The sequence below is a fragment of the Schistocerca americana genome, chromosome 8 (genome assembly GCF_021461395.2).
Source record: "Schistocerca americana isolate TAMUIC-IGC-003095 chromosome 8, iqSchAmer2.1, whole genome shotgun sequence".
Taxonomy (NCBI): Eukaryota; Metazoa; Arthropoda; class Insecta; order Orthoptera; family Acrididae; genus Schistocerca; species Schistocerca americana.
Window position 1 is genome coordinate 368,230,213 of NC_060126.1, and position 23,593 is coordinate 368,253,805.

General features: G+C 41.7%; 1 protein-coding gene across 2 annotated transcripts in view; it reads right to left on the reverse strand.

The window, feature by feature from the left end:
* LOC124546024 (oxysterol-binding protein 1) overlaps positions 1 to 23,593 on the reverse strand; it is a 299,394-nt gene that overhangs the window by 199,491 nt on the left and 76,310 nt on the right. For both annotated transcript variants that reach the window (XM_047124997.1, XM_047124998.1), the window contains one exon: positions 19,105 to 19,361. In XM_047124997.1, coding sequence (XP_046980953.1) covers positions 19,105 to 19,361 — 257 coding nt within the window. The remainder of the gene's footprint in view (positions 1 to 19,104; positions 19,362 to 23,593) is intronic.

Consider the following 23,593-nt stretch of genomic DNA (forward strand, 5'->3'; position numbering starts at 1 on the left):
CGAACAGACAAGAGATCAGTACAAATGGAGGAGGGTGATCCAATCCACTCTCCAAGAAATACTGCTGAGGACATGTAGGATATTGATGAACCGGGTGCAGCACGAAGCCAGGTAAGACACACGGGAGGATGAAGAAAGTTTTCTATCGAGCATGAGCCCCAGGAATTTGGTAGTTTCAATGAATGGTAGAGCAACAGGCCCAAGATGTAAAGGTGGTATAAGAAACACAACATGCCGCCAGAAATTCATACAAACGTTTTTGTCAATAGAAAAGCCAAAGCCATTGTCAATGCACCACGAGTAGAGACAATCAAGACAATTCTGAGAATACTGCTCAAGGAGACAAGTCCATGGAGAACTGCAACAGATCGCAAAATCGTCAACAGAAAGGCATGTGGAGATGCCCAGGGTGACACAGGGCACAGTAGGTTTAATGGCAATAGCAAAGTGGACGACGCTCAGGACCCTGAGGCACACCATTTTCCTGGATAAAGTGCCTGACAAGCCAGAACCCAGACATACCTCGAAAACTTGGTTTTTTAAAAATTCCTGAAGGAAACGGGGCATGCAGCCATAGAAGCCGCTCCCCCCTCCGGTCCCCTGACTGCCAAGCAGAGAGTACGGAGGATACTAGTCCTCCAGTGACATAGGCTTTCTCCAATTCGAAAAACACAGTCGCAGGCTGGTATTTCTGCAGAAAACCAGCCATGACAAAGTGACGAGATAGCCAACTGCAGAATGGCGTGCTCAACATCCACATTTCGCAGTGGTTAGTAAATTACGAGACTCAAGTCACCACACCAGCCAGGCATGAATCACACATTCCATCACCTTGCAAATGCAGCTGGTGAGAGAAATGGGGCAATAACTAGAAAGGAGGCATTGGTCCTTACTGGGCTTAGGTAGGCGTATGACAGTGGCTTCACACAAGTGGCTGGAAAACATGCTTCCTGCACAGATGCGATAAATAAATAAATGTCATGTGACTAGGGCCTCCCGTCGGGTAGACCGTTCGCCGGGTGCAAGTCTTTCGATTTGACGCCACCTTGGCGACTCGCGTGTCAATGGGGATGAAATGATGATGATTAGGCCAACACAACACCCAGTCCCTGAGCGGAGAAAATCTCCGACCCAGCCGGGAACCGAACCCAGGCCCTTGGGATTGACATTCTGTAGCGCTGACCACTCAGCTACCGGGGGCGGACACAGATGCAATTGCACATATGAAGGAGAAAGTGCTTTCCCGCAAGACAAAGGTTCTGCACCATCTGAGTGTGAACATCGTCCAGCCCTGGGGCGGTGGATCAGGATGAAGTGAGAGCATGATCTAGCTCCCTCTTATTAATGATGGCATTGTAGCACTCACTATTCTGAGAGGAGAAGGATATTGTCCAAGCCTCCTCCACTCATTTCCAAGGGAGGAAGGCAGAGTGATAGTGGGTGGAGCGTGAAAGTGGGTGGAGCTTAAAATCTCTGCGAAATAGCAGCCCAAGGTGTTGGAGATAGCAATACGATCCAATATGACATCATCTGCTATGGTCAAGGCAGAAATTGGGATTGGGGGGGGGGGGGGGGGCGGCTTGGTTCCAGAGAGCTGTCGGAGGTTTCCCCTACATGATGGAAAAGGGCGTGGAACTGTTAAAAGAATGAAACCAGCTAGGTTTTCTGCTATCCTGAAGAATGCAGCAACACTGTGCACACAACTGTTTATAACAAATGCAGTTTGTCATTGTAGGATGATGATCAAAAACGCAGAGAGCATGTATCTGAAGACGAATTGTGTCACGGCACACTTCAGTCCACCAAGGGACTGGGACACAGCGCAGTAAAGATGAAGTGCAAGGAATGGAGCATTATGCATCTGTAAGCATAAAATTTGTAAGGTATTCTAACTGATCATCACAACTGGGGAAATGTTGTTCGTCAAAGGTCACCAGAGAGATTACGTGCACATAGGTGGGATAGAAGTCAGCAAACAGATAGTGCACGCAGCAAATGGTTGCTCGAGTACATGACAGAGAGAATGGACCACTCAAGATGATGGTCAAGTTAAGCAGTACAGCAGGAGAGGTCCAAAACGGAACAGGTGTGCGTGGAGTCTGAAAGGAATGTGGGTGCTCCCATGTTGAGGTAAATGAGAGGGCAACTCTCTGATGGTTCTGGGAGAACCCCAAAGGGGATGATGCACATTAAAATCACCGAGCAGAAAAAGGGGTGAGGAGTTGCCCAATAAGTTGGAGGAAGTCTACCTCGGTGACACCGAATGACGGAGGGATGTTAAGTTTTTTTTAGTTTTTAGTTTAGTTTTAGTTATGTCATTTTCCATAGATCATTTTCCAGATTATTTTATCGATATGATGTGGAACAAGTCAGATTAAAAGATATATATACAGGATGGTCCACTGATTGTGACCGGGCCAAATATCTCATGAAATAAGCATCAAATGAAAAAACTACAAAGAACAAAACTTGTCTAACTTGAAGGGGGAAACCAGATGGCGCTATGGTTGGCCCACTAGATGGCGCTGCCATAGGTCAAACGGATATCAACTGCATTTTTTAAAATAGAAACCCCCATTTTTTATTACATATTTGTGTAGTATGTAAAGAAATATGAATGTTTTAGTTGGACCACTCACTCGCGCACGTATCCATCCGCGCATGCACAGACAGGCAGACATTTTGTCTGCTTGTGTCTGTCTGTGTGTGTGTGTGTGTGTGTGTGTGTGTGTGTGTGTGTGTGCGTGCGCGAGTGTATACCTGTCCTTTTTTCCCCCTAAGGTGGGTCTTTCCGCTCCCGGGATTGGAGTGACTCCTTACCCTCTCCCTTAAAACCCACATCCTTTCGTCTTTCCCTCTCCTTCCCTCTTTCCTGACGAAGCAACCATTGGTTGCGAAGGCTGGAGTTTTGTGTGTATGTTTGTGTTTGTTTGTGTGTCTATCGACCTGCCAGCGCTTTCGTTTGGTAAGTCACATCATCTTTGTTTTATATATATATAAAACGAAGATGATGTGACTTGCCAAATGAAAGCGCTTGCATGTCGATAGACACACAAACAAACACAAACATACACACAAAATTCAAGCTTTCGCAACCAATGGTTGCTTCGTCAGGAAAGAGGGAAGGAGAGGGAAAGACAAAAGGATGTGGGTTTTAATGAAGAGGGTAAGGAGTCATTCCAATCCCGGGAGCGGAAAGACTTACCTTAGGGGGGAAAAAGGAAAAGTATACACTCGTGCGCGCGTGCGCACACACACACACACACACACACACACACACACACACACACACAGAGAGATATCCATCCGCACATACACAGACACAAGCAGACATTTGTAAAGGCAAAGAGTTTGGGCAGAGATGTCAGTCGAGGCGGAAGTACAGAGGCAAAGATGTTGTTGAATGACAGGTGAGGTATGAGCGGCGGCAACTTGAAATTAGCGGAGGTTGAGGCCTGGCGGATAACGAGAAGAGAGGATACTCTGAAGGTTAAGTTCCCATCCCCGGAGTCCTGACAGGTTGGTGTTAGTGGGATAGTATCCAGATAACCCGGATGGTGTAACACTGTGTCAAGATGTGCTGGCCGTGCACCAAGGCATTTTTAGCCACAGGGTGATCCTCGTTACCAACAAACACTGTCTGCCTGTGTCCATTCATGCAAATGGACAGTTTGTTGCTGGTCATTCCCACATAGAAAGCTTCACAGTGTAGGCAGGTCAGTTGGTAAATCACGTGGGTGCTTTCACACGTGGCTCTGCCTTTGATCGTGTACACCTTCCGGGTTACAGGATTGGAGTAGGTGGTGGTGGGAGAGTGCATGGGACAGCTTTTACACTGGGGGCAGTTACAAGGGTAGGAGCCAGAGGGTAGGGAAGGTGGTTTGGGGATTTCATAGGGATGAACCAAGAGGTTACGAAGGTTAGGTTGACGGCGGAAAGACACTCTTGGTGGAGTGGGGAGGATTTCATGAAGGATGGATCTCATTTCAGGGCAGGATTTGAGGAAGTCGTGTCCCTGCTGGAGAGCCACATTCAGAGTCTGATCCAGTCCCGGAAAGTATCCTGTCACAAGTGAGGCACTTTTGTGGTTCTTCTGTGGGAGGTTCTGGGTTTGTGGGGATGAGGAAGTGGCTCTGGTAATTTGCTTCTGTACCAGGTCAGGAGGGTAGTTGCGGGATGCAAAAGCAATTTTCAGGTTGTTGGTGTAATGGTTCAGGGATTCAGGACTGGAGCAGATTCGTTTGCCACGATGGCCTAGGCTGTAGGGAAGGGACCGTTTGATGTGGAATGGGTGGCAGCTGTCATAATGGAGGTAGTGTTGCTTGTTGGTGGGTTTGATGTGGACGGATGTGTGAAGTTGGCCATTGGACAGATGGAGGTCAACATCAAGGAAAGTGGCATGGGATTTGGAGTAGGACCAGGTGAATCTGATGGAACCAAAGGAGTTGAGGTTTGAGAGGAAATTCTGGATTTCTTCTTCACTGTGAGTCCAGATCATGAAGATGTCATCAATAAATCTGTACCAAACTTTGGGTTGGCAGGCCTGAGTAACCAAGAAGGCTTCCTCTAAGCGACCCATGAATAGGTTGGCGTACGAGGGGGCCATCCAGGTACCCATGGCTGTTCCCTTTAATTGTTGGTATGTCTGGACTTCCAAAGTGAAGAAGTTGTGAGTCAGGATAAAGCTGGCTAAGGTAATGAGGAAAGAGGTTTTAGGTAGGGTGGCAGGTGATCGGCGTGAAAGGAAGTGCTCCAGCGCAGCGAGGCCCTGGATGTGCGGAATATTTGTTTATAAAGAAGTGGCATCAATGGTTACAAGGATGGTTTCCGGGGGTAACAGACTGGGTAAGGATTCCAGGCGTTCGAGAAAGTGGTTGGTGTCTTTGATGAAGGATGGGAGACTGCATGTAATGGGTTGAAGGTGTTGATCTACATAGGCAGAGATACGTTCTGTGGGGGCTTGGTAACCAGCTATAATGGGGCGGCCGAGATGTTTGGGTTTGTGAAGAAGGTAGAAGGTATGGGTGCGGGATGTCGATGGGGTCAGGAGGTTGATGGAGTCAGGTGAAAGGTTTTGTAGGGGGCCTAAGGTTCTGAGGATTTCTTGAAGCTCCACCTGGACATCAGGAATGGGATTACCTTGGCAAACTTTGTATGCAGTGTTGTCTGAAAGCTGACGCAGTCCCTCAGCCACATACTCCCGACGATCAAGTACCACGGTCGTGGAACCCTTGTCCGCCGGAAGAATGACGATGGATGGGTCAGCCTTCAGATCACAGATAGCCTGGGCTTCAGTTGTGGTGATGTTGGGAGTAGGATTAAGGTTTTTAAGAAGGATTGAGAGGCAAGGCTGGAAGTGAGAAATTCCTGGAAGGTTTGGAGAGGGTGATTTTGAGGAAGAGGAGGTGGGTCCCGCTGGGACAGAGGACAAAACAGTTCCAGGCAGGGTTCAATTTGGATAGTGTCTTGGGGAGTTGGATCATTAGGAGTAGGATTAGGATCATTTTTCTTCGTGGCAAAGTGATACTTCCAGCAGAGAGTACGAATGTAGGACAGTAAATCTTTGACGAGGGCTGTTTGGTTGAATCTGGGAGTAGGGCTGAAGGTGAGGCCTTTGGATAGGACAGAGGTTTCAGATTGGGAGAGAGGTTTGGAGGAAAGGTTAACTACTGAATTAGGGTGTTGTGGTTCCAGATTGTATTGATTAGAATTTTGAGGTTTTGGGGGGAATGGAGCTGGAAGTGGGAGATTGAGTAGATGGGAGAGACTGGGTCTGTGTGCAATGAGAGAAGGTTGAGGTTTGCTGGAAAGGTTGTGAAGGGTGAGTGAGTTGCCTTTCCAGAGTTGGGAAACCAGGAGATTGGATAGTTTTTTGAGTTGGAGGGTGGAATGCTGTTCTAATTTGCGGTTGGCCTGTAGGAGGATGCTCTGAACAGCCGGTGTGGATGTGGGAGAGGAAAGATTGAGGACTTTTATTAAGAATAGGAGTTGACGGGTGTGTTCATTGGCTGAGTTGATGTGTAGGTGAAGGATTAGGTGGGTGAGGGCAATGGATTGTTCAGTTTGGAACTGGTATAGGGACTGATGGAAGGAAGGGTTACAGCCAGAGATGGGAACTTTAAGTGTGAGGCCTTTGGGGGTAATGCCAAATATCAGACAAGCCTGAGTAAATAAGGTGTACACGATCAAAGGCAGAGCCACGTGTGAAAGCACCCACATGATTTACCAACTGACCTGCCTACACTGTGAAGCTTTCTATGTGGGAATGACCAGCAACAAACTGTCCATTCGCATGAATGGACACAGGCAGACAGTGTTTGTTGGTAATGAGGATCACCCTGTGGCTAAAAATGCCTTGGTGCATGGCCAGCACATCTTGGCACAGTGTTACACCATCCGGGTTATCTGGATACTTCCCACTAACACCAACCTGTCAGAACTCCGGAGATGGGAACTTGCCCTTCAGTATATCCTCTCTTCTCGTTACCCACCAGGCCTCAACCTCCGCTAATTTCAAGTTGCCACCGCTCATACCTCACATGTCATTCAACAACATCTTTGCCTCTTTACTTCCGCCTCGACTGACATCTCTGCCCAAACTCTTTGCCTTTACAAATGTCTGCTTGTGTCTGTGTACGTGCGGTTGGATATGGTTGTGTGTGCGAGTGTATACCTGTCCGTTTTTCCCCCTAAGGTAAGTTTTTCCGCTCCCGGGATTGGAATGACTCCTTACCCTCTCCCTTAAAACCCACATCCTTTCATCTTTCCCTCTCCTTCCCTCTTTCCTGATGAAGCAACCGTTGATTGCGAAAGCTTGAATTTTGTGTGTATGTTTGTGTGTCTATCACACACACACACTGAATAGTGCTAATATTAATATTACCGAAATTTTTAGTTCTACACATGCAACTACATTTAGAGGTACTTTTTTTCTACCATTTCTGAAACAGAAACTTGTCCATGGAATAGAAGGAGTTGTCCAAAAGAAATGATTTTAAGCTAGATTTAAAACTTGATCTGCTACCTTCCAGACACTTTCTGTTGTTGGGCAAATGATCAAAGATTTTTGTTGCTGAATAATGTACTCCTTTTTGAGCAACTGACAGCTTCTACAACGGATAGGAAAAGTCATTTTCTCCTCTGGTGTTGTATGTATGAACATCACTGTTCTTCACAAATTGAGATCGATTATTTGTAACGAATTTAATTAGCGAATATATGTACTCTGATGGTGCAATTAAAATACCTAACTCCTTGAAAAGGTGCCTGCATGACATCCTTGGGTGAACACCACTAATTATTCTCACTGCTCTCTTTTGTGCAATCAATACTTTATGTCTAAGTGGTTGTGAGGAAGGAAAATGCGGAATGCAACAGCTTGAAGCCGGGTAGTCAGGGGGATGGTTTGACTACGATCTTCATTCCAGATGAGCAGCAGGACTCCCCCATGAGATGCAATGCCATCCTCAGGAGAAAGTCAAAGTGGACCAGAAAAAAATGTGAGAGGTCAAAACGGTCTTGAGGACACAATTTTGTTTCCTGGAGGCAGGGAACAAGTAGACTTTGTGATTCTAAGAGCAGTCATAATTCCTCCTTGTTGTATCTAAGGCCTTGAATGTTCCATTGGAGGAGAGTCATGACACGAAAAGGGACGGGGGTGGGGGGTGAGGGTAAAATGACAAGGTGCCAGCCTTTGGATACACTCTGCTACAGGGCACAGAAGTTGGAGGATCCTGCTCCATGAAGTCTACAGAGGTGTTGGCATTCTCCCTGTCAGTCTACAGAGTCCAGGGCAAAATAATGGTTGGCAGTGCACACTAGCAACACGGAAATCAGGCGGGTGAGGGTATCACATGGCGACCCCATTGAAGAGGATCTCTGAGCCGGCAAATGAGAAGACTGTTTGCCTTTGCTTGATTTCTTGGAGCCTTTCCGGTTGGCAGAGGAAGACTCAGGTATTCGTTGGCTGGAGGGATGTAGGAAGCCTTCACGAGAATATTCCTTCTGGCCAACTGGTGTGGAGCAAGGGCAAGACCCCATGAGGCAAAGGTTTGGTGGCTTGTTACACAGCTGGAGGAGATGGATACGGGGATGCTACCGTGACAATGGGTGATTTTACAACTGTGGTGTGAATTTGAGGCTGCATGTGTGCATGGTCATGTCTCGCATGTGTGCATGGTCATGTCTCTCATGGAGCAAGATGTAGCAAGAACGGTACTGTAAGTGCCGGATGGTAGAAAGCATGGTTTCCAACTAGCCAACAACTAGCAAGTGACTGGGTAAGGCACTTTTTCCTTCACCCTGATCTCTTGGATGGCCCATTCATTGAGACACACAGGACAATCTGAGGAGGAGGCTGTATGGTCACCATTGCAATTGTTACAATGGAGAGCAGGAGCTGGACAGATGCCCTCATGAGCAACCCTACCACAGGTTACACTTTTGACCGGGTGCCGACAGGACATTCGAGAGTGATTGTAATGATGACACTGGTAGCAGTGCATTGGGTTTGGAATGTACGTTCGGACTGTGATAACGTTATCACCTTCTTTGATCTTTGATGGAAGCACTACACTATCAAACATGAGACAAAGAGTGTGTGTGGGCACAACAGATGTACATATACCTTTTTCATGGATGGATGGACTGCAATGACGCCCTGACCAGAGAAGTAAGCTTGGATTTCTCCCTCAGTCAGACCATCAAGCAGTGTAGTGGAAATAACGCCATGTGAAGAATTCAGCATTCAATGGGCTCCAAAAGAATAGGATAGCCATGGAGGAAGCTACAAGCAGTTGTGCTCAAGAATCAGAAGTATTCTCCAAAAGCAAAGTGCCATTGCGTGAATGAGAGCAGGATTTCACAGGGCTGGCAATTGCACCAATACCTTTCTGAATAATAAACAGATTTACCATAGCAAAGGACTGACTGTCTTCAGTACGTAAAAACACATGCAACTGTGGTGCAGCTGGGAGGGTCTTTTAATCGTTAGCCTCATTCCATTTATGTTTAGTAGACATAGACTGTTAGGAAGATGATTGGCTCATTGCGGGGAAAATCCCCCATGATTGCCAGCATCTCCAGTGGCATGCTCCTTTCAACTGGAGGCCCCCCCTCAGAGTGGGTGCACCCACTTTATGTGATAGTTCAAACTTCAGGTCACACCTCCTGAACACCTGACAGAGGGACCAATTGGCAATTTAGGAGGATTGCAGCTCAGGCAATCACTCCTCCCTTGGCCTGGCCTTTACCAGGGGGTACGAGTGAACCCTACTTGTCAACCTGGGGCTGGGAATTACGCATTACCCAGTCACCTGTTACGTGTCAGATGCGTGGACCAGCCTTCATGAGCAGACGGGGAGGTAGAAGAAAAAGAGGAACCTCACATGCCAGTGGGGAGGAAGGGCAGGAGAAGGTGAACGGCAAAAGAAAAAAAGAAAAAAAAAGAAAAAAAAGAATGAAAAAATGGTGCAGAGACTGCTCTAATTTCAGGCTACTGAAAATGCTGAACACATTCCCAAAAACATCTCAGACATATTCCCCAAGTAAGGGGGAAAAAAAAGCAAGAGGATTGACATGCACCACAGAAGGGAAAAGATGCTGCAAAGGCTGGAGCCCTGCTGTAGCCCAGCATGAACTCACCAATGAGTGGTGAGCCCCCAGGAGGGGGGACGGGGTGGGGGGCAGCAGTTCTGTGGTACAGTCCTCCCAGTTGAACTTATTAACAAACTGAAATCCCAATAATTTAATACTGTCAACCTCTCTTGTATGCTTATCATCATATTTTAGGCATACAATGGGTGGGACAGGATGGGAGGAGACATCTTACAAGTTCTAAACTGTGTATAGTGTTTTTCAAAGATGAATGACAAAGAACTTGCTAGGTACCATTTATTGATGTGCACGAAAATTTTATTAACCGATCTTTTTATGACTATATGAAGGTAGTTTGATAAGTCTGGTAAAAACAGCTTGTTATGTAAACAACTCACCTTACTTCTCAACACATTCTCCTTTGAGGGATAGACACTTGGTCCAGCAATCCTCCGGCTTTTCCATCTCATTGGGTAAAACAGGTTCTGTCAAACTTTGTCAAATACTCGTTGACTGCAACTATCACTTTCTCTTTTGATGAGAATTTTTCCAAGCAAGCCAAAATTTCACATTAGGGAGCAAGAAGAAGTCACTTGGGTATAAGTCTGGTGCATAAGGTTGATGAGGAACCAATTCACAGCAAAATTCTTGCACTTTTGCCATTATTGTCACTGATGTGTGGGATTGTGCATTGTCCTGCTGAAAGAACACTTTTCCACATGCCAACCTTGGTTATTTTGCAGCCAACGCAAGTTTCAAATGTTCCAATAATGAAGCATAATGGGGTCCAGTTACGGTTCTTCCTTTTTCCAAGAAATTAATGAGGATTATTTCGTGGGAACCCAAAAAAACAGTGGGCATTATCTTACCAGGTAACAAAATGGTCTTTGCCATCTTCAGCGCATTTTCACCAGTTTCTATTAACTGTTTCGACTGCCATTTTAACTCTTGTATGTAATGACGGATCCAGATTTTATCAACAGTCACATATTGGTGCACAAAGTCTTGTGTATTGTGATTACACATCACCAGACATTGTATTGAAATGTTGTGCTAGATGCACATTTGGTTGACTGCTAGCAATCACAGCACCCACCTCGCACACTGTTTTCTGTTTTGATTTGCTTGGCAGCCCAATCCTTCAACTGAAAATGTTTAATAATAGCATGAAACACTGTTTTCTCCATTTTCAACTGCAGTTGACAAACCACACACTTCAGACAGGTATCAAAATGAACTGTATCATGTACGATGTACAAATTCTTTATATGGTCCTTGGAACGAACAAGTTTATCAACCGCGAAGGCACAACAAAAAAGTTCCTTTCTTTCATGGAAATTTATCAGACTATCCTTTGATTTGGTATTTATTGCAATCACATTGGAATTTTAAGATCTATTGCCAAGCTTGCAGAAAAATAATAATGAACTAAAGATGATCTGCCCTTTTGCAAATACAAAATTATTGTTTTGCTCTAATACCCAAACATGATTCACCACAGTTGTGGCATCCTCAGTGGGCTTTTTCCTTTTATTGTGTGTGTGTGTGTGTTTTTTTTTTTTACATAAAAGGGGGGGGGGGAAAAAATACTAAGGATACCACAACTGTGGTGAAACATTGAAACATGTTTGGGAATTAGAGCAAACCAATGACTGTATACTGGCAAAAAAGGAAAGTCCTCTATAATTTATTGTTTATTGCAATAATTCATTATTTATTGCAATGTTTGTATCATCTGAAAACTAAACAAACTTGGCATCTGGTTATGTTACTGATGGAAGATCACTGATATATCCAAAAAGAAGGGAGGAGCTGAAGATGGACCTTCTGGGCACCATACATAAATAATTCCAGTTAGATGATGCCCATAGCTTAATACAGGACTCTTTCCTATTGACACCCTTTGCTTTCTATCAGAGATGTGAACTGAACCATTTTGTATCATTTGCTGCTGTACTGCAACATTACAATTTATTTAAAAGTGCACTGTGTGTTACACAGTCAAATGCCTTTGACAGATCACAAAATACACTAACAGCCTGTAATTTATTGCCTAATGAATTAAGTGCATTATTGTTGCAAGTGTTGATAGCCTTCTCAGTATCAGAACCCTTTAGAAAAAACCAACTGTGACACTGACAATATATTGTTTGTCGTCAAATGGTTAATATGCTGATGGTGCATTACCTTTTCTGAAATTTTCGAAAAGTGAAATTGAACAGAAATTTGATGTTATTTCTTCAGATTCTTTCTTAACTAATGGCTTAAACTTCTGCACATTTCAACCATTCAGGAAATGTTTCACTGAAAATGACTGGTTACACATGCAACATAATATGTCACTAAACTCAGAAAAATTGGAAAAATTGTGACGCACCGTAATGATGACACATTGAGTTGCAGACAAGCACAATGAAAAGATTGTTATGATTTAGCTTTTAGGCAAAGCTTTCTTCAGAAAACAAAACATATTCTCTCTCTCTCTCTCTCTCTCTCTCTCTCTCACTCACTCTCACACACACACACACACACACACACACACACACACACACACACACACAAAATCATTCACAGAAGCAAGCACACCTCACACACAGGATTGCCCCCTCCAGCAGCTCAAACCTGTTGATATTCCAAACTGGAATTTCCATTGTTTAAACTCAGAAGCACAATCTTCAATTAACTTAGTAATATTTTATCATAATCACAATAAGTTTTTGATTTTATAGATTTTTATGGTGGATATTACTGGTGTAGTGAGGGTTACAGTTATTGTACTGAAGTTATTTGTAATGATTTGTTTTTGATGTTCCATGGCAGCATCTACCGAACCTAGCAACCCAATCTTTTCAGGAGGAGTTATAAAAAGCTTGTTAAACAGTTCTGCAATGCTGGATACATATGTTACCAATGTATCACTTACTCTTAATGCTACCTGCTCCTCTTCATCTCTGGACCTCCCAGTCCCCTCGAAAACCATATCCTATATTGTCTTTATTTTGTGATATGATGTGACTATCCGTTTCATGCAATGCATTTGAATTGTTGTCTATTTTACTATCTTCAATATTCTGCAGTAAGCCTTGTAATGAGCTATAGCATCAACACCAGAGCTTTTTCTGACTTCCAGATACAGTTTCCTTTTTGTCTCACAAGATACCTCTATTCCTTGAGTTAATACATGGTTTTTTATAGAATTTAGTGTAATATAGTAAAGTTCTGGGGGAAAGGCAGTTTTCAAATCCGGTAAGGACTTCATTAATGGTTGTGTATATTTCATTCATGCCATGAGTACTGCATAAATCACACCAGGTCATGTCTTTAAAGAATTTCCAAAATAATACATATCTGGGTTCTTGGACACACTCTGTAAATTAGATTTAGCAGATTTTATATCCTGACCAGCATTCACATTTATCAGAAGGAGTTTCACATCAGAGTCTGAGAGGCCACTGACTGCTGGTTATGTAATACAATTTTTTTTCATTAGATCTATAAATACATTGTCAAAGACTGATTTTGAGCAACTAGCTAACCTAATTGTGAACTTTACAGCAGGAATCAAGTTGAATGATGATGTTACTCACTGCGGTAAATTCTTACTACAATTTTTTTTAAGGAAATCCACAATAAAATCACCTGCAACCACTACTTATTTGTCTTTTACTGCTGAATAAGCCAACAGAGCTTCAAGGTAATTTATGAGCAGATTAAAATTACCTGTAGGTGCTCAAGTACACATTTACTATTATGAAACATTTATTATGAAATGCCACTTCTACTGCACACACTTCCATATGCTATTCTTGGCTAAATTTATGAATATCTATGTTCTTAAATTTATGACAATTCCTAATGAATGTTGTAACCCATATTTTCTCCATTTCTGCTCTACAAAAGTGAGATGCTACTTATGACTAATGACAGTGTCTCCCCACCTTAATTTTTCTGTTAATAGCCATTTCTGGTTGAGGTTAAGGCCATGATGCCCAGTATAATCCCATCTTCTGACAGACTCAACAGAAATCACACCAACATGTGACTCTGCACCTGACAGAAGCAGCCATTCCGACTCCAAATTAACTCTCCTCCTACAAGAGTTAACATGAGGTTAGTCATGGCATTTCCGACCAGGTACAAACTCAACATTGGGATGTCTCTATACTGATGAAGTCTTTAACAGGTCATGCTCTACATTGTGTTCAAGTTCTCTGTCCATACTCTTGCCCAGTCCACTCAATACAGACACAGTGTTTTTATTGGTGAAGTCTTTTAAAGTGATCCTAAATCGACAGTCACACAGATACACACTTGGTTTGAAACAAGTGATGACTTGGTATTATGTTTCTGGTTCATCAAGCATCTAGCATCAAGAACAAAACTTTTTCTCTTTATTGACTTCCTTATATTCTTACTTTCCACTTTATTGTTGAAAGTTTGTTTTGACCTGTCTACATCTACACCCATCTGAGACTCACCTTTTCTAAATGAAGCAACATGTCACACTTAAAGCGGTCAGATGAAAATCTAAGCCTCTCCTTTCTGTTATCTCTCTTTATGCTCTCTCATTAACCTAGCCAGATCTTTTCCTGACCTTCTGTACTACATCCTGAAGAGCAGCAAGTTACACTCCCGCCCCAACATCCTCTATCTGTTGTATATCTTACAAAACCAGTGAACAGTTTCATTTACTTCCACAATTGGTTCAAATGGTTCTGAGCACTATGCGACTGAACTTCTGAGGACAGAAGAGAACTTAGAACTAATTAAACCTAACTAACCTAAGGACAACACACACATCCATGCCCGAGGCAGGATTCGAACCTGCGACCGTAGCGGTCTACTTCCACAATTCCCATACTCATGTATGTGGACCACTGGGGAGCGCCACATAAAAAAAAAGTGTTAGCATGCAGACATGTTTTTTTGGCCAGAAATTGATGGGCAAATAGCGCAAGTTATTGCAGATTGCCCTTAGGGTGCCAATATGACAGCAGTTGCCTACACAGCCTGACAGTTGAGCCCCCTGTCTGAATTAATGAACATACAGGCCAGAATGCAATGGTCCGCCTGCCATTTGTGTATTGCTATTTGCATTGTACCTCGTCTTTCTTGGGTTAGAACACTTTTCCTTGGGGGGGGGGGGGGGGGGGGGGGATTTTGCCTCAGTGGGAAAAGGGCAAGCAGTAACTCTCCATTTAAAAAAATTGTAGAGTGGCAATAAATTGTTTAATGGTGATAAATTTTTTTACTTTTTTATCTCAAATGTTCAGAAGTAGTTTCTTAATGAAACATTTCGTTTTTTTTACTTTCAACCTACTTATTAACACTGTATTGCTGCATTAGCTTTAAGAATGAAAATTTTTGGGGTTTGATCGATTCTTACTTGAACCCGTCTATTGGTTCTGCTTAATGATTCAGTGTAATGACTGTTTTAATTTTTGATTCAGAACATATAAGGCGAGAGAACAGGAGACAGGAGCAGTAAATGATTTTTCAGTTTTTGTAAAGCGAAACATGAGATATCACTGTCAACTATCTCATAAATCATCAAAGTTTTGAAAGAATTTTGAAATCCAAATACAGTTTTCTCGCTTCTGAAGCGGCACACAGATATGCTTCGACTCGCATACTTGTAAAAAAAGTGATTCAACTTCATCACAGAACATAAACTTTTCCAGAACATATAAGGCTTTTGCCATTCACCTTCTATGATGGACCCCCTTGAAACACAGAAAGATAATCCACAAGACAGTTCTTTCATGTTTTCAATCAAATGACACACATCTCTAAAAGTACAAATATTTTACATTTTTTTGAAAGAAGCTAATGATTTAACTAAAAATTCATTCAGTATGACTTTCATGGACAACTTTTTCCTGCTCTTTTCTGTAGTAAGTTAGATGACTGCAAAATGCATGGAATTATCAGCACTGAACTAGTAGTGAACTTCAATTGTCTTTCATTTTCAAATATATCTGTGTGTGAAATTTATATTTTAAGTGCATTAATATGAAATTAATGAATTGTTGATTTTCATACTCTATTCGCTCTCGTCTGCGGTCGCTCAGAAGTTCTCTTTGTCAAACAACCGATGACTGATTCCATACACGGCCCATGGCGTCCCTTTCAACTGGTGACTGATCAAAAACTGTTCTTGTTTTTTGACTATAAAGATCTTCAAAGCTATGATGTATGCTACACTGTGGAGGTTTCACTTAGGAAGTTTCAATGATCTCTCAACATATTTACTTAGTTGCCCTTGTTGCCGATACAAAGTTTCTAATCTTAGTATGGAATTTCTCTGCCCCTTTTGTGGGAAGACGCGATTTCTCCAAATCTTCACTTTCCACACTTTTAGTGTGGCGCTTTGTAGCACAGTTAATTTACACATGCACAATATAACAGATATTAATAAAATACGACTCGGAAATGAAAGTTTACTTTCAATTATTTCATATAACTAAAGCAGACATGAGTACATATTTTCTGTAAACAAATGGAAAACTAAGACACTGTACCAACTGCTATTACGAGCTTGCCTCAAAAGTGAATGATGGCTGTGGTGGTTTGCGCTGTGTCGTAAACAAGTTTTGTAATCCGTACTTCCATTCAGTCAGCTACAACCTCTCTCTATATGGTTTACGGTCACTGGCCCTGTCACTTCAGCCAACTAATGCAATAGTTTCTAAATATGCATTCAGCTGTGGAAATTCAATGAATTTACCATACAGAAGTAATAATTGTATATACTTGATGTTTTTTCTGGAAAAATTATCTAAAATCCATGCAGCAAGCACAGTTACATAAAAAATGAACAGTGAATGAGTAAAATGAATGGTTCAAAAAAAGAATGATCACCAGTGAACTATTTCCCAAAGACATCACATGATAATGCCATGGCCCCTGCTGTTTTTGATGTAATTGCTAATGAGATGCCTCATAAGTGAGGATATCATCGTATAGCCAATGCAATCTACAGTGACAGTTCCAAGTATGGGGAAAATATGGTGGCAACACCACCACCACCACCAGCACCACAGAAGATTTCGAACCTACCTCTCTTCTTAAGGGCATAAATGTTTTCCATTCTTCATAAAGAGAATACAATCGGACATCTACCTCTACATCTACATCTAAATAGATACTCCACAGTCCACCATACAGTGTATAGCAGAGAGTACTCCATACCATTGCTTGTCATTCCCTTTCATGTTCCACTCACAAATAGAGAGAGGGAAAAGCGACTGTCTAAATGCCTCTGTATGAACCCTAATTTCTTGTATCTTATCTCCATGGTCCTTAAGCGCAAAATATGTTGGAGTCAGTAGAATCATTCTGCATTCAGCTTCAAATGCCAGTTCTCTAAATTTTCTGAATAGCGTTCCTCGAAAAGAATGTTGCCTTTCCTCCAGAGATTCCCATTTGAGTTCCTGAAGCATAACCGTAACCTCTGCATATTGTTCGAAACTACCAGTAACAAATCTAACAGCTCACCTCTGTATTACTCTGATGTATTCCTTTAATCTGACCTGGTACAATCCCAAACACTCCTTTACAGATGAACCACACTATCCTAGAATTCTCCCAATAAACTGAATTCAACCATTTGCATTCCCTACCACAATCCTCATAAGCTTGTTCCATTTCATACTGCTTTGCAATGTTATGCACAGATAGTTAAACAACGTGAGTGTGTCAAGCAGGACCCTACTAATGCTGAATCCCAACATTATGGGTTTGTCTTTTTTATTTATCTGCATTAACTTGTATTTTTCTACATCTAGAGCTAGCTGCATTCATAATACCAACTAGAAACTTTGTCTAAGTTATCATCTATTGTCCTACAATCACTCAACTTCGACACCTTACCATACACCACAGCATCATCAGCAAATAACCACAGACTGCTGCTTATCCTGTCTGGCAGATGATTTATGTATATAAAGAATAACAGTGGTCCTATCAAACTTCTATGAGGTACTCCTGACGATACCCTTGTCCGTGATGAATACTCACTGTTGGAAACAACATACTGGGTTTCATAATTTAAGAAGTCTCCAAAGCCACTCCCATATCTATGAACCTATTCCATATGCTCACACCTGCAAGATGCACCATGTCAAATGCTTACCAGAAATTTAGAAATATAGAATCTGCCTGCTGCCATCACTTATAGTTCACAGTAGTCACGTGAGAAAATAGCAAGCTGAGTTTCACGCGAGTGACGGTTTCTAAAACCATGCTGATTCATGAACATAAGATCCTCAGTCTGAAGAAAATTTATTATACTTGAACTGAGAATGTGTTCTAAGACTCTGCAGCAAACCAATGTCAGGGATACTGATCTGTAATTTCATGGGTCTGTTCTTTTGCTCCTCTTATGTACAGGAGTCACCTGCACTTTTTCCAGTCACTTGGGACTTTGTGCTGGGTGAGAGAAGTGCGATAGATGCAAGCTACGTAAGGGGCCAATGCTGTAGGGTACTCTTTGAAAAAGCAAACTGGGATTCCATATGGAGCTGGTGACTTATTTGTTTCCGACTCTTTCAGTTGGTTCTCTATGCCAGGGATCCTTATTACTATGTCATCCATAAAAGAGTCTGTTTGATGGTCTTTCAGTTGTTTCTCTGCATCAGCAATGCTTATTACTATGTTGTCCATACGGGGGGGCTGTTTAATGGTGTAACAGATAATCTTTTCCCAGCCTCCATTCTAAACTAGAAGGCAGGATGGAGAAATACTGTGTCATTGATATGAGTAGTAGTTGATCACATAAGCATATCAACATATCTACACCATACTTTGGATCTACACTCAATTTTCCTAAAACATCCTACAATGAAAAGTGGCAACTACAGAAATAATAGAATTTCCAGTTCTTCTTATTGTTCATAAAGCTCACTGATTTCAATAAAATACCTGGTTGTCAGACACAAAAGAACAACTTGCTCATGTTGCCAAGGGCAATAGTACTGGGAAATTCCACAGAAACTTTTGGTGATGTTTGAGAAAAATGACATTCAAAGTTGTCCATTTCATTATTTGTAATTTCTGAGTGCTTAATTCTGTCAATGGTGTATGTCAAATCTCGCGGTTGACTCACACAGTTTGTAAGTCTGATGAGAAATCAATCCCTTTGAAATGTGATTTACAAATTCACTTGACAGGAATAGAAGCCTGCACATTTTTATCAAAATGGTAGAGCTCGGATAACAGAATGCACAGCATACGAGAACAAATTAGAATTTTCCAACTGCTAAAGCAGTCATAACTAATGCCAGTAAGCTGTCAAACACAACTTCATTATGCACAGACATAAAGGAAAGTGACAGTGTTGGTCACTAACCTAAATGAAAGTACCGAAAAGTTATAAGGATATTATAAGAGAAAATATATAAACTGAACAATGATTTTCAGATAACAGTAATTACATTTTTCACATATTATTAATGGGTCTTTCAAATTTGATTTGTTTTATCGCATTATGCTTTTTTTTAAAAAACTTACATTGATCATGGCATTGGATGTTATCCGGAAAAGTGTTGCCCTCTCATTAACAGACTTTAGTTTAGCTGAAACATCTTGAGTTGAATCTAGTGTCTCTAGTTCAGAAAGGGAACGCTGGAGGGCACCTCCATGTTTAGTGATGAGTTCGCTGCATGTCTGCAAGTCTTCCAACTTAGCTGCTAATGTTTTTATCACAGTTTCCATGTCACTTTTCTGGCTTGTTGGACCTGTCTCATCAAACACTTCCTCTTCTTCCTCTGCAACAACAAATAAACAGCTGCAGGTTTGTGTCAGAGTCAGATACCACTCAAAACATTGGCAGCAAAAACATTTCAAGATGCTGCTAGGCTACTTTTATTCACTTGACCAATTTCGATATTTTAAATCTAATTTTAAATTGGTATCTCTACAACAAAAAAAGATCCCGTAAGATGATGCAGTACGAAACATGGAAAATGTACACTGGCAATTATGACACATATAGTAACTTCAAACCACAATGTTCTACAGCAAATTAAATAAATAAATAAATAGGTAGAGTCCAGCGCTGAACATTCTTTTTTATTCTATGTACAAAGAATGCTAAGACATATGGTGAAGGATGAAAGTGTATACGTAACAATAATTAAACACCAATTTGACTGGATGATGTTCAAATGTTGAATCACTAAGAGAATGCTAAATCACAATACAAAATCAAGCTATCCCTAAAACTGACAGTGGTCATTATTGTTGTCAAGGAAATAACTGTACAGTAGTTCAAGGCCAATGGGATGACACTGGGCTAGTAAAAACTCACTCAACTACTATACATAATATTACAAATTAAGGATTAGTTTGCTTTGTGAAACATCTGCTTCTATGCTTCTCTGTGACAGCAGTCTAATAGCAGAGGCGATATCCATAAATGAAGGTAAAAATTAACATCTGAGTGAGACATGTACAGGGCTATTACAAACGACTGAAGCGATTTCATAAATTCACTGTAGCTCCATTCATTGACATATGGTCACGACACACTACAGATACATAGAAAAACTCATAAAGTTTTGTTCGGCTGAAGCCGCACTTCAGGTTTCTGCCGCCAGAGCGCTGTCATAACAGTGCAACGACACTTCAGGACGAAGTTCAACAAAGATCCACCAACTGCTAACTCCATTCAGCGATTGTATGCGCAGTTTAAAGCTTCTGGATGCCTCTGTAAGGGGAAATCAACGGGTCGGCCTGCAGTGAGCGAAGAAACGGTTGAACGCGTGTGGGCAAGTTTCATGCGTAGCCCGCGGAAGTCGATGAATAAAGCAAGCAGGGAGCTAAACGTACCACAGCCGACGGTTTGGAAAATCTTACGGAAAAGGCTAAAGCAGAAGCCTTACCGTTTACAATTGCTACAAGGCCTGACACCCAATGACAAAGTCAAACGCTTTGAATTTTCGGTGCGGTTGCAACAGCTCAGGGAAGAGGATGCGTTCAGTGCGAAACTTGTTTTCAGTGATGAAGCAACATTTTTTCTTAATGGTGAAGTGAACAGACACAATGTGCGAATCTGGGCGGTAGAGAATCCTCACGCATTCGTGCAGCAAATTCGCAATTCACCAAAAGTTAACGTGTTTTGTGCAATCTCACGGTTTAAAGTTTACGGCCCCTTTTTCTTCTGAGAAGAAAATGTTACAGGACACGTGTATCTGGACATGCTGGAAAATTGGCTCATGCCACAACTGGAGACCGACAGCGCCGACTTCATCTTTCAACAGGATGGTACTCCACCGCAATTCCATCATGATGTTCGGCATTTCTTAAACAGGAGATTGGAAAACCGATGGATCGGTCGTGGTGGAGATCATGATCAGCAATTCATGTCATGGCCTCCACGCTCTCCCGACTTAACCCCATGCGATTTCTTTCTGTGGGGTTATGTAAAAGATTCAATGTTTAAACCTCCTCTACCAAGAAACGTGCCAGAACTGCGAGCTCGCATCAACGATGCTTTCGAACTCATTGATGGGGACATGCTGCGCCGAGTGTGGGAGGAACTCGATTATCTGCTTGACGTCTGCCGAATCACTAAAGGGGCACATATTGAACATTTGTGAATGCCTAAAAAAACTTTTTGAGTTTTTGTATGTGTGTGCAAAGCATTGTGAAAATATCTCAAATAATAAAGTTATTGTAGAGCTGTGAAATCGCTTCAATCATTTGTAATAACCCTGTACATCACCTACTGACCTGATGAGAGGCTAGCTAAGTACAAGGCAAAAGCATAATGAATAGGACACTGAGTCTGATCAAATTTTATTGGCAACACAGTTGGATCAGATGGTAACACATCATACAACAGGTTTTTATGTGCACACCTAGATATCAAAATAGGAATAGATATACAATATGTTCCAGACTGGATAAAAATCAGGAAATGTGACTTCAACTGGACTCATCACAAAAGTCTAGCAGTTTTAAATCTCAAACCTGTAGTGTGATTTAAAGTATCCTAACAACAGCTATGGAGAGGTCAATCATTTTCTTCCTGTAATATTTTGACTGTGGGTCCTCACAAGTACCATCAAGATTGGGGAAAAAACTTTGCAACAACAAAAATATTATCTGAATACTAAATTTGCATTTTCATACTTCACCATAAATACAATCAATTCCTCCTACCCTCACCAACGAACAATGGAAGTTGCTGAGCTGGGCTGGTTGATGTGTCTAAGCAATACAAATAGCTGTACTGTAGGTACACAACAATGGAGGGGTATTTTTCATGAGGGCATGCAGCTATACTAAATGACTTAAGGATATGGCATACTCTTGAGTAAAATGTTCCACAACTAAAACAGTCCCCCCATTCAAATCTACAAACAGGGATTACTAAACAGAAGGTCATCACCAGGAAAAACTAGCAGTCTATGGATCAGGGTGTGGATGTTACAAGCTATTCATCAGGTAGGTAGGTAGAGAATTTAAAATGGGAAATGGATAGGTTGAAGTCAAATATAGTGGGAATATGTAAATAGCAGTGGCAGTGAGAACAGAACTTCTGATCAGGCAAGTACAGGGTATAAATATAAAATCAAATAGGGATAATGCAGGAGTAGGTCTAATAATGAATGAGAAAATATGACTATGGGCAAGCTGCTGCAAACAGAATAGCGAAAGTGTATTCATAGCCAAGATAGAAACAGCCAACAGCCACCACAATAGTACAAGTTTATATGCCAACTAGACATATATGAAGAGACTGAATAAATGTATAATGAGATAAAAGAAACTATTCAGATAGTTATGAGAGACAAAAATTTAATTATCATGGGAGAGTGGATAAGAGTAACAGGAAGATACCAGAAAGGAGTTGGAGAACACAGGCTGGGGGCATAGCAATGAAAGGAGAAGCCGCCTGCTACAATTCTGCACAAAAAAGAGGTTAATCATTGCAAATACTAACAGTAACGAAAGAGATACTAAGAACTGGTATGTTATAAGATTTGATGGAGATTTAGAAACCAGACTTTAAACTGCAAACTCTTTCAGGGGTACACAGTCATAATTTATTGGCTAATACACTACTGTTTGGAAAAAGTGAAACACTCAGATTGAGAGATGTGGTCATAATGAAATTTATTCATAATTTATTCCCCTAATTTGAAACATGATACTACACAAATGATTAGCATTACAGAACGGTAACTGCACAGTGACTGTGGAAATTCAGTATGCAGTAGTGCCACCATGTGCTGCAATCAGAGCTGCTAGACGTCATGGAATGGAACCAATGAGCACATGAAAATGCTGATGGGAAATACTTTGCCACACAGTTTGTAGGCACATACACAAAGCTATGTCAGGACCAAAATGAACAAACTACCAACTGAGAATATCCCAGACGTGTTAGATGGGTGAAATGTCCAGCAAATGGGCAGGCCAGGGAAACAATATTGCCCACGATTCTTCGAAGAAAGTTGCACATTTTGTAATCTCCCCATGGAAAATTACCCTCTACCACACAATAATTAATAATGGTCAATCAAATCATCCACATTTATTTACGTTTGAAAAGTATCTGATCAGATTTTCTAGTAATATATGCGCCGACAGCTCGTCGATGCCAAGGTATTTTTCCTAGTACGTTTATTCTTTGGAACAACAGAGGCACAGAAATGTATGCTCCATGGTTATTATAGAGAGAGAGAGAGAGAGAGAGAGAGAGGAACAGCTTCGGAAGTATCGGTTGGAAGATTGTCGGATTGCTAAAGGAGTTTATTTACTCTTCTTCGCGCTAAAGCGAGCTAGGAAAGTTTGTGCCGATAGCGTGATAGATAAAAAGAAAAAAAACCTGTAAAAGAAAATTACATGAGACTTGGAACCAACACAAAACGGAACATGTACAGAAATGGATTCAATATACAATTTTCCTCAGAAATAAGGTTTGTGACCATTTTATTCTAGAGTGAATGACGAATGAGTTCTCTGTCTGAATCACTGATGATTGTCTGGG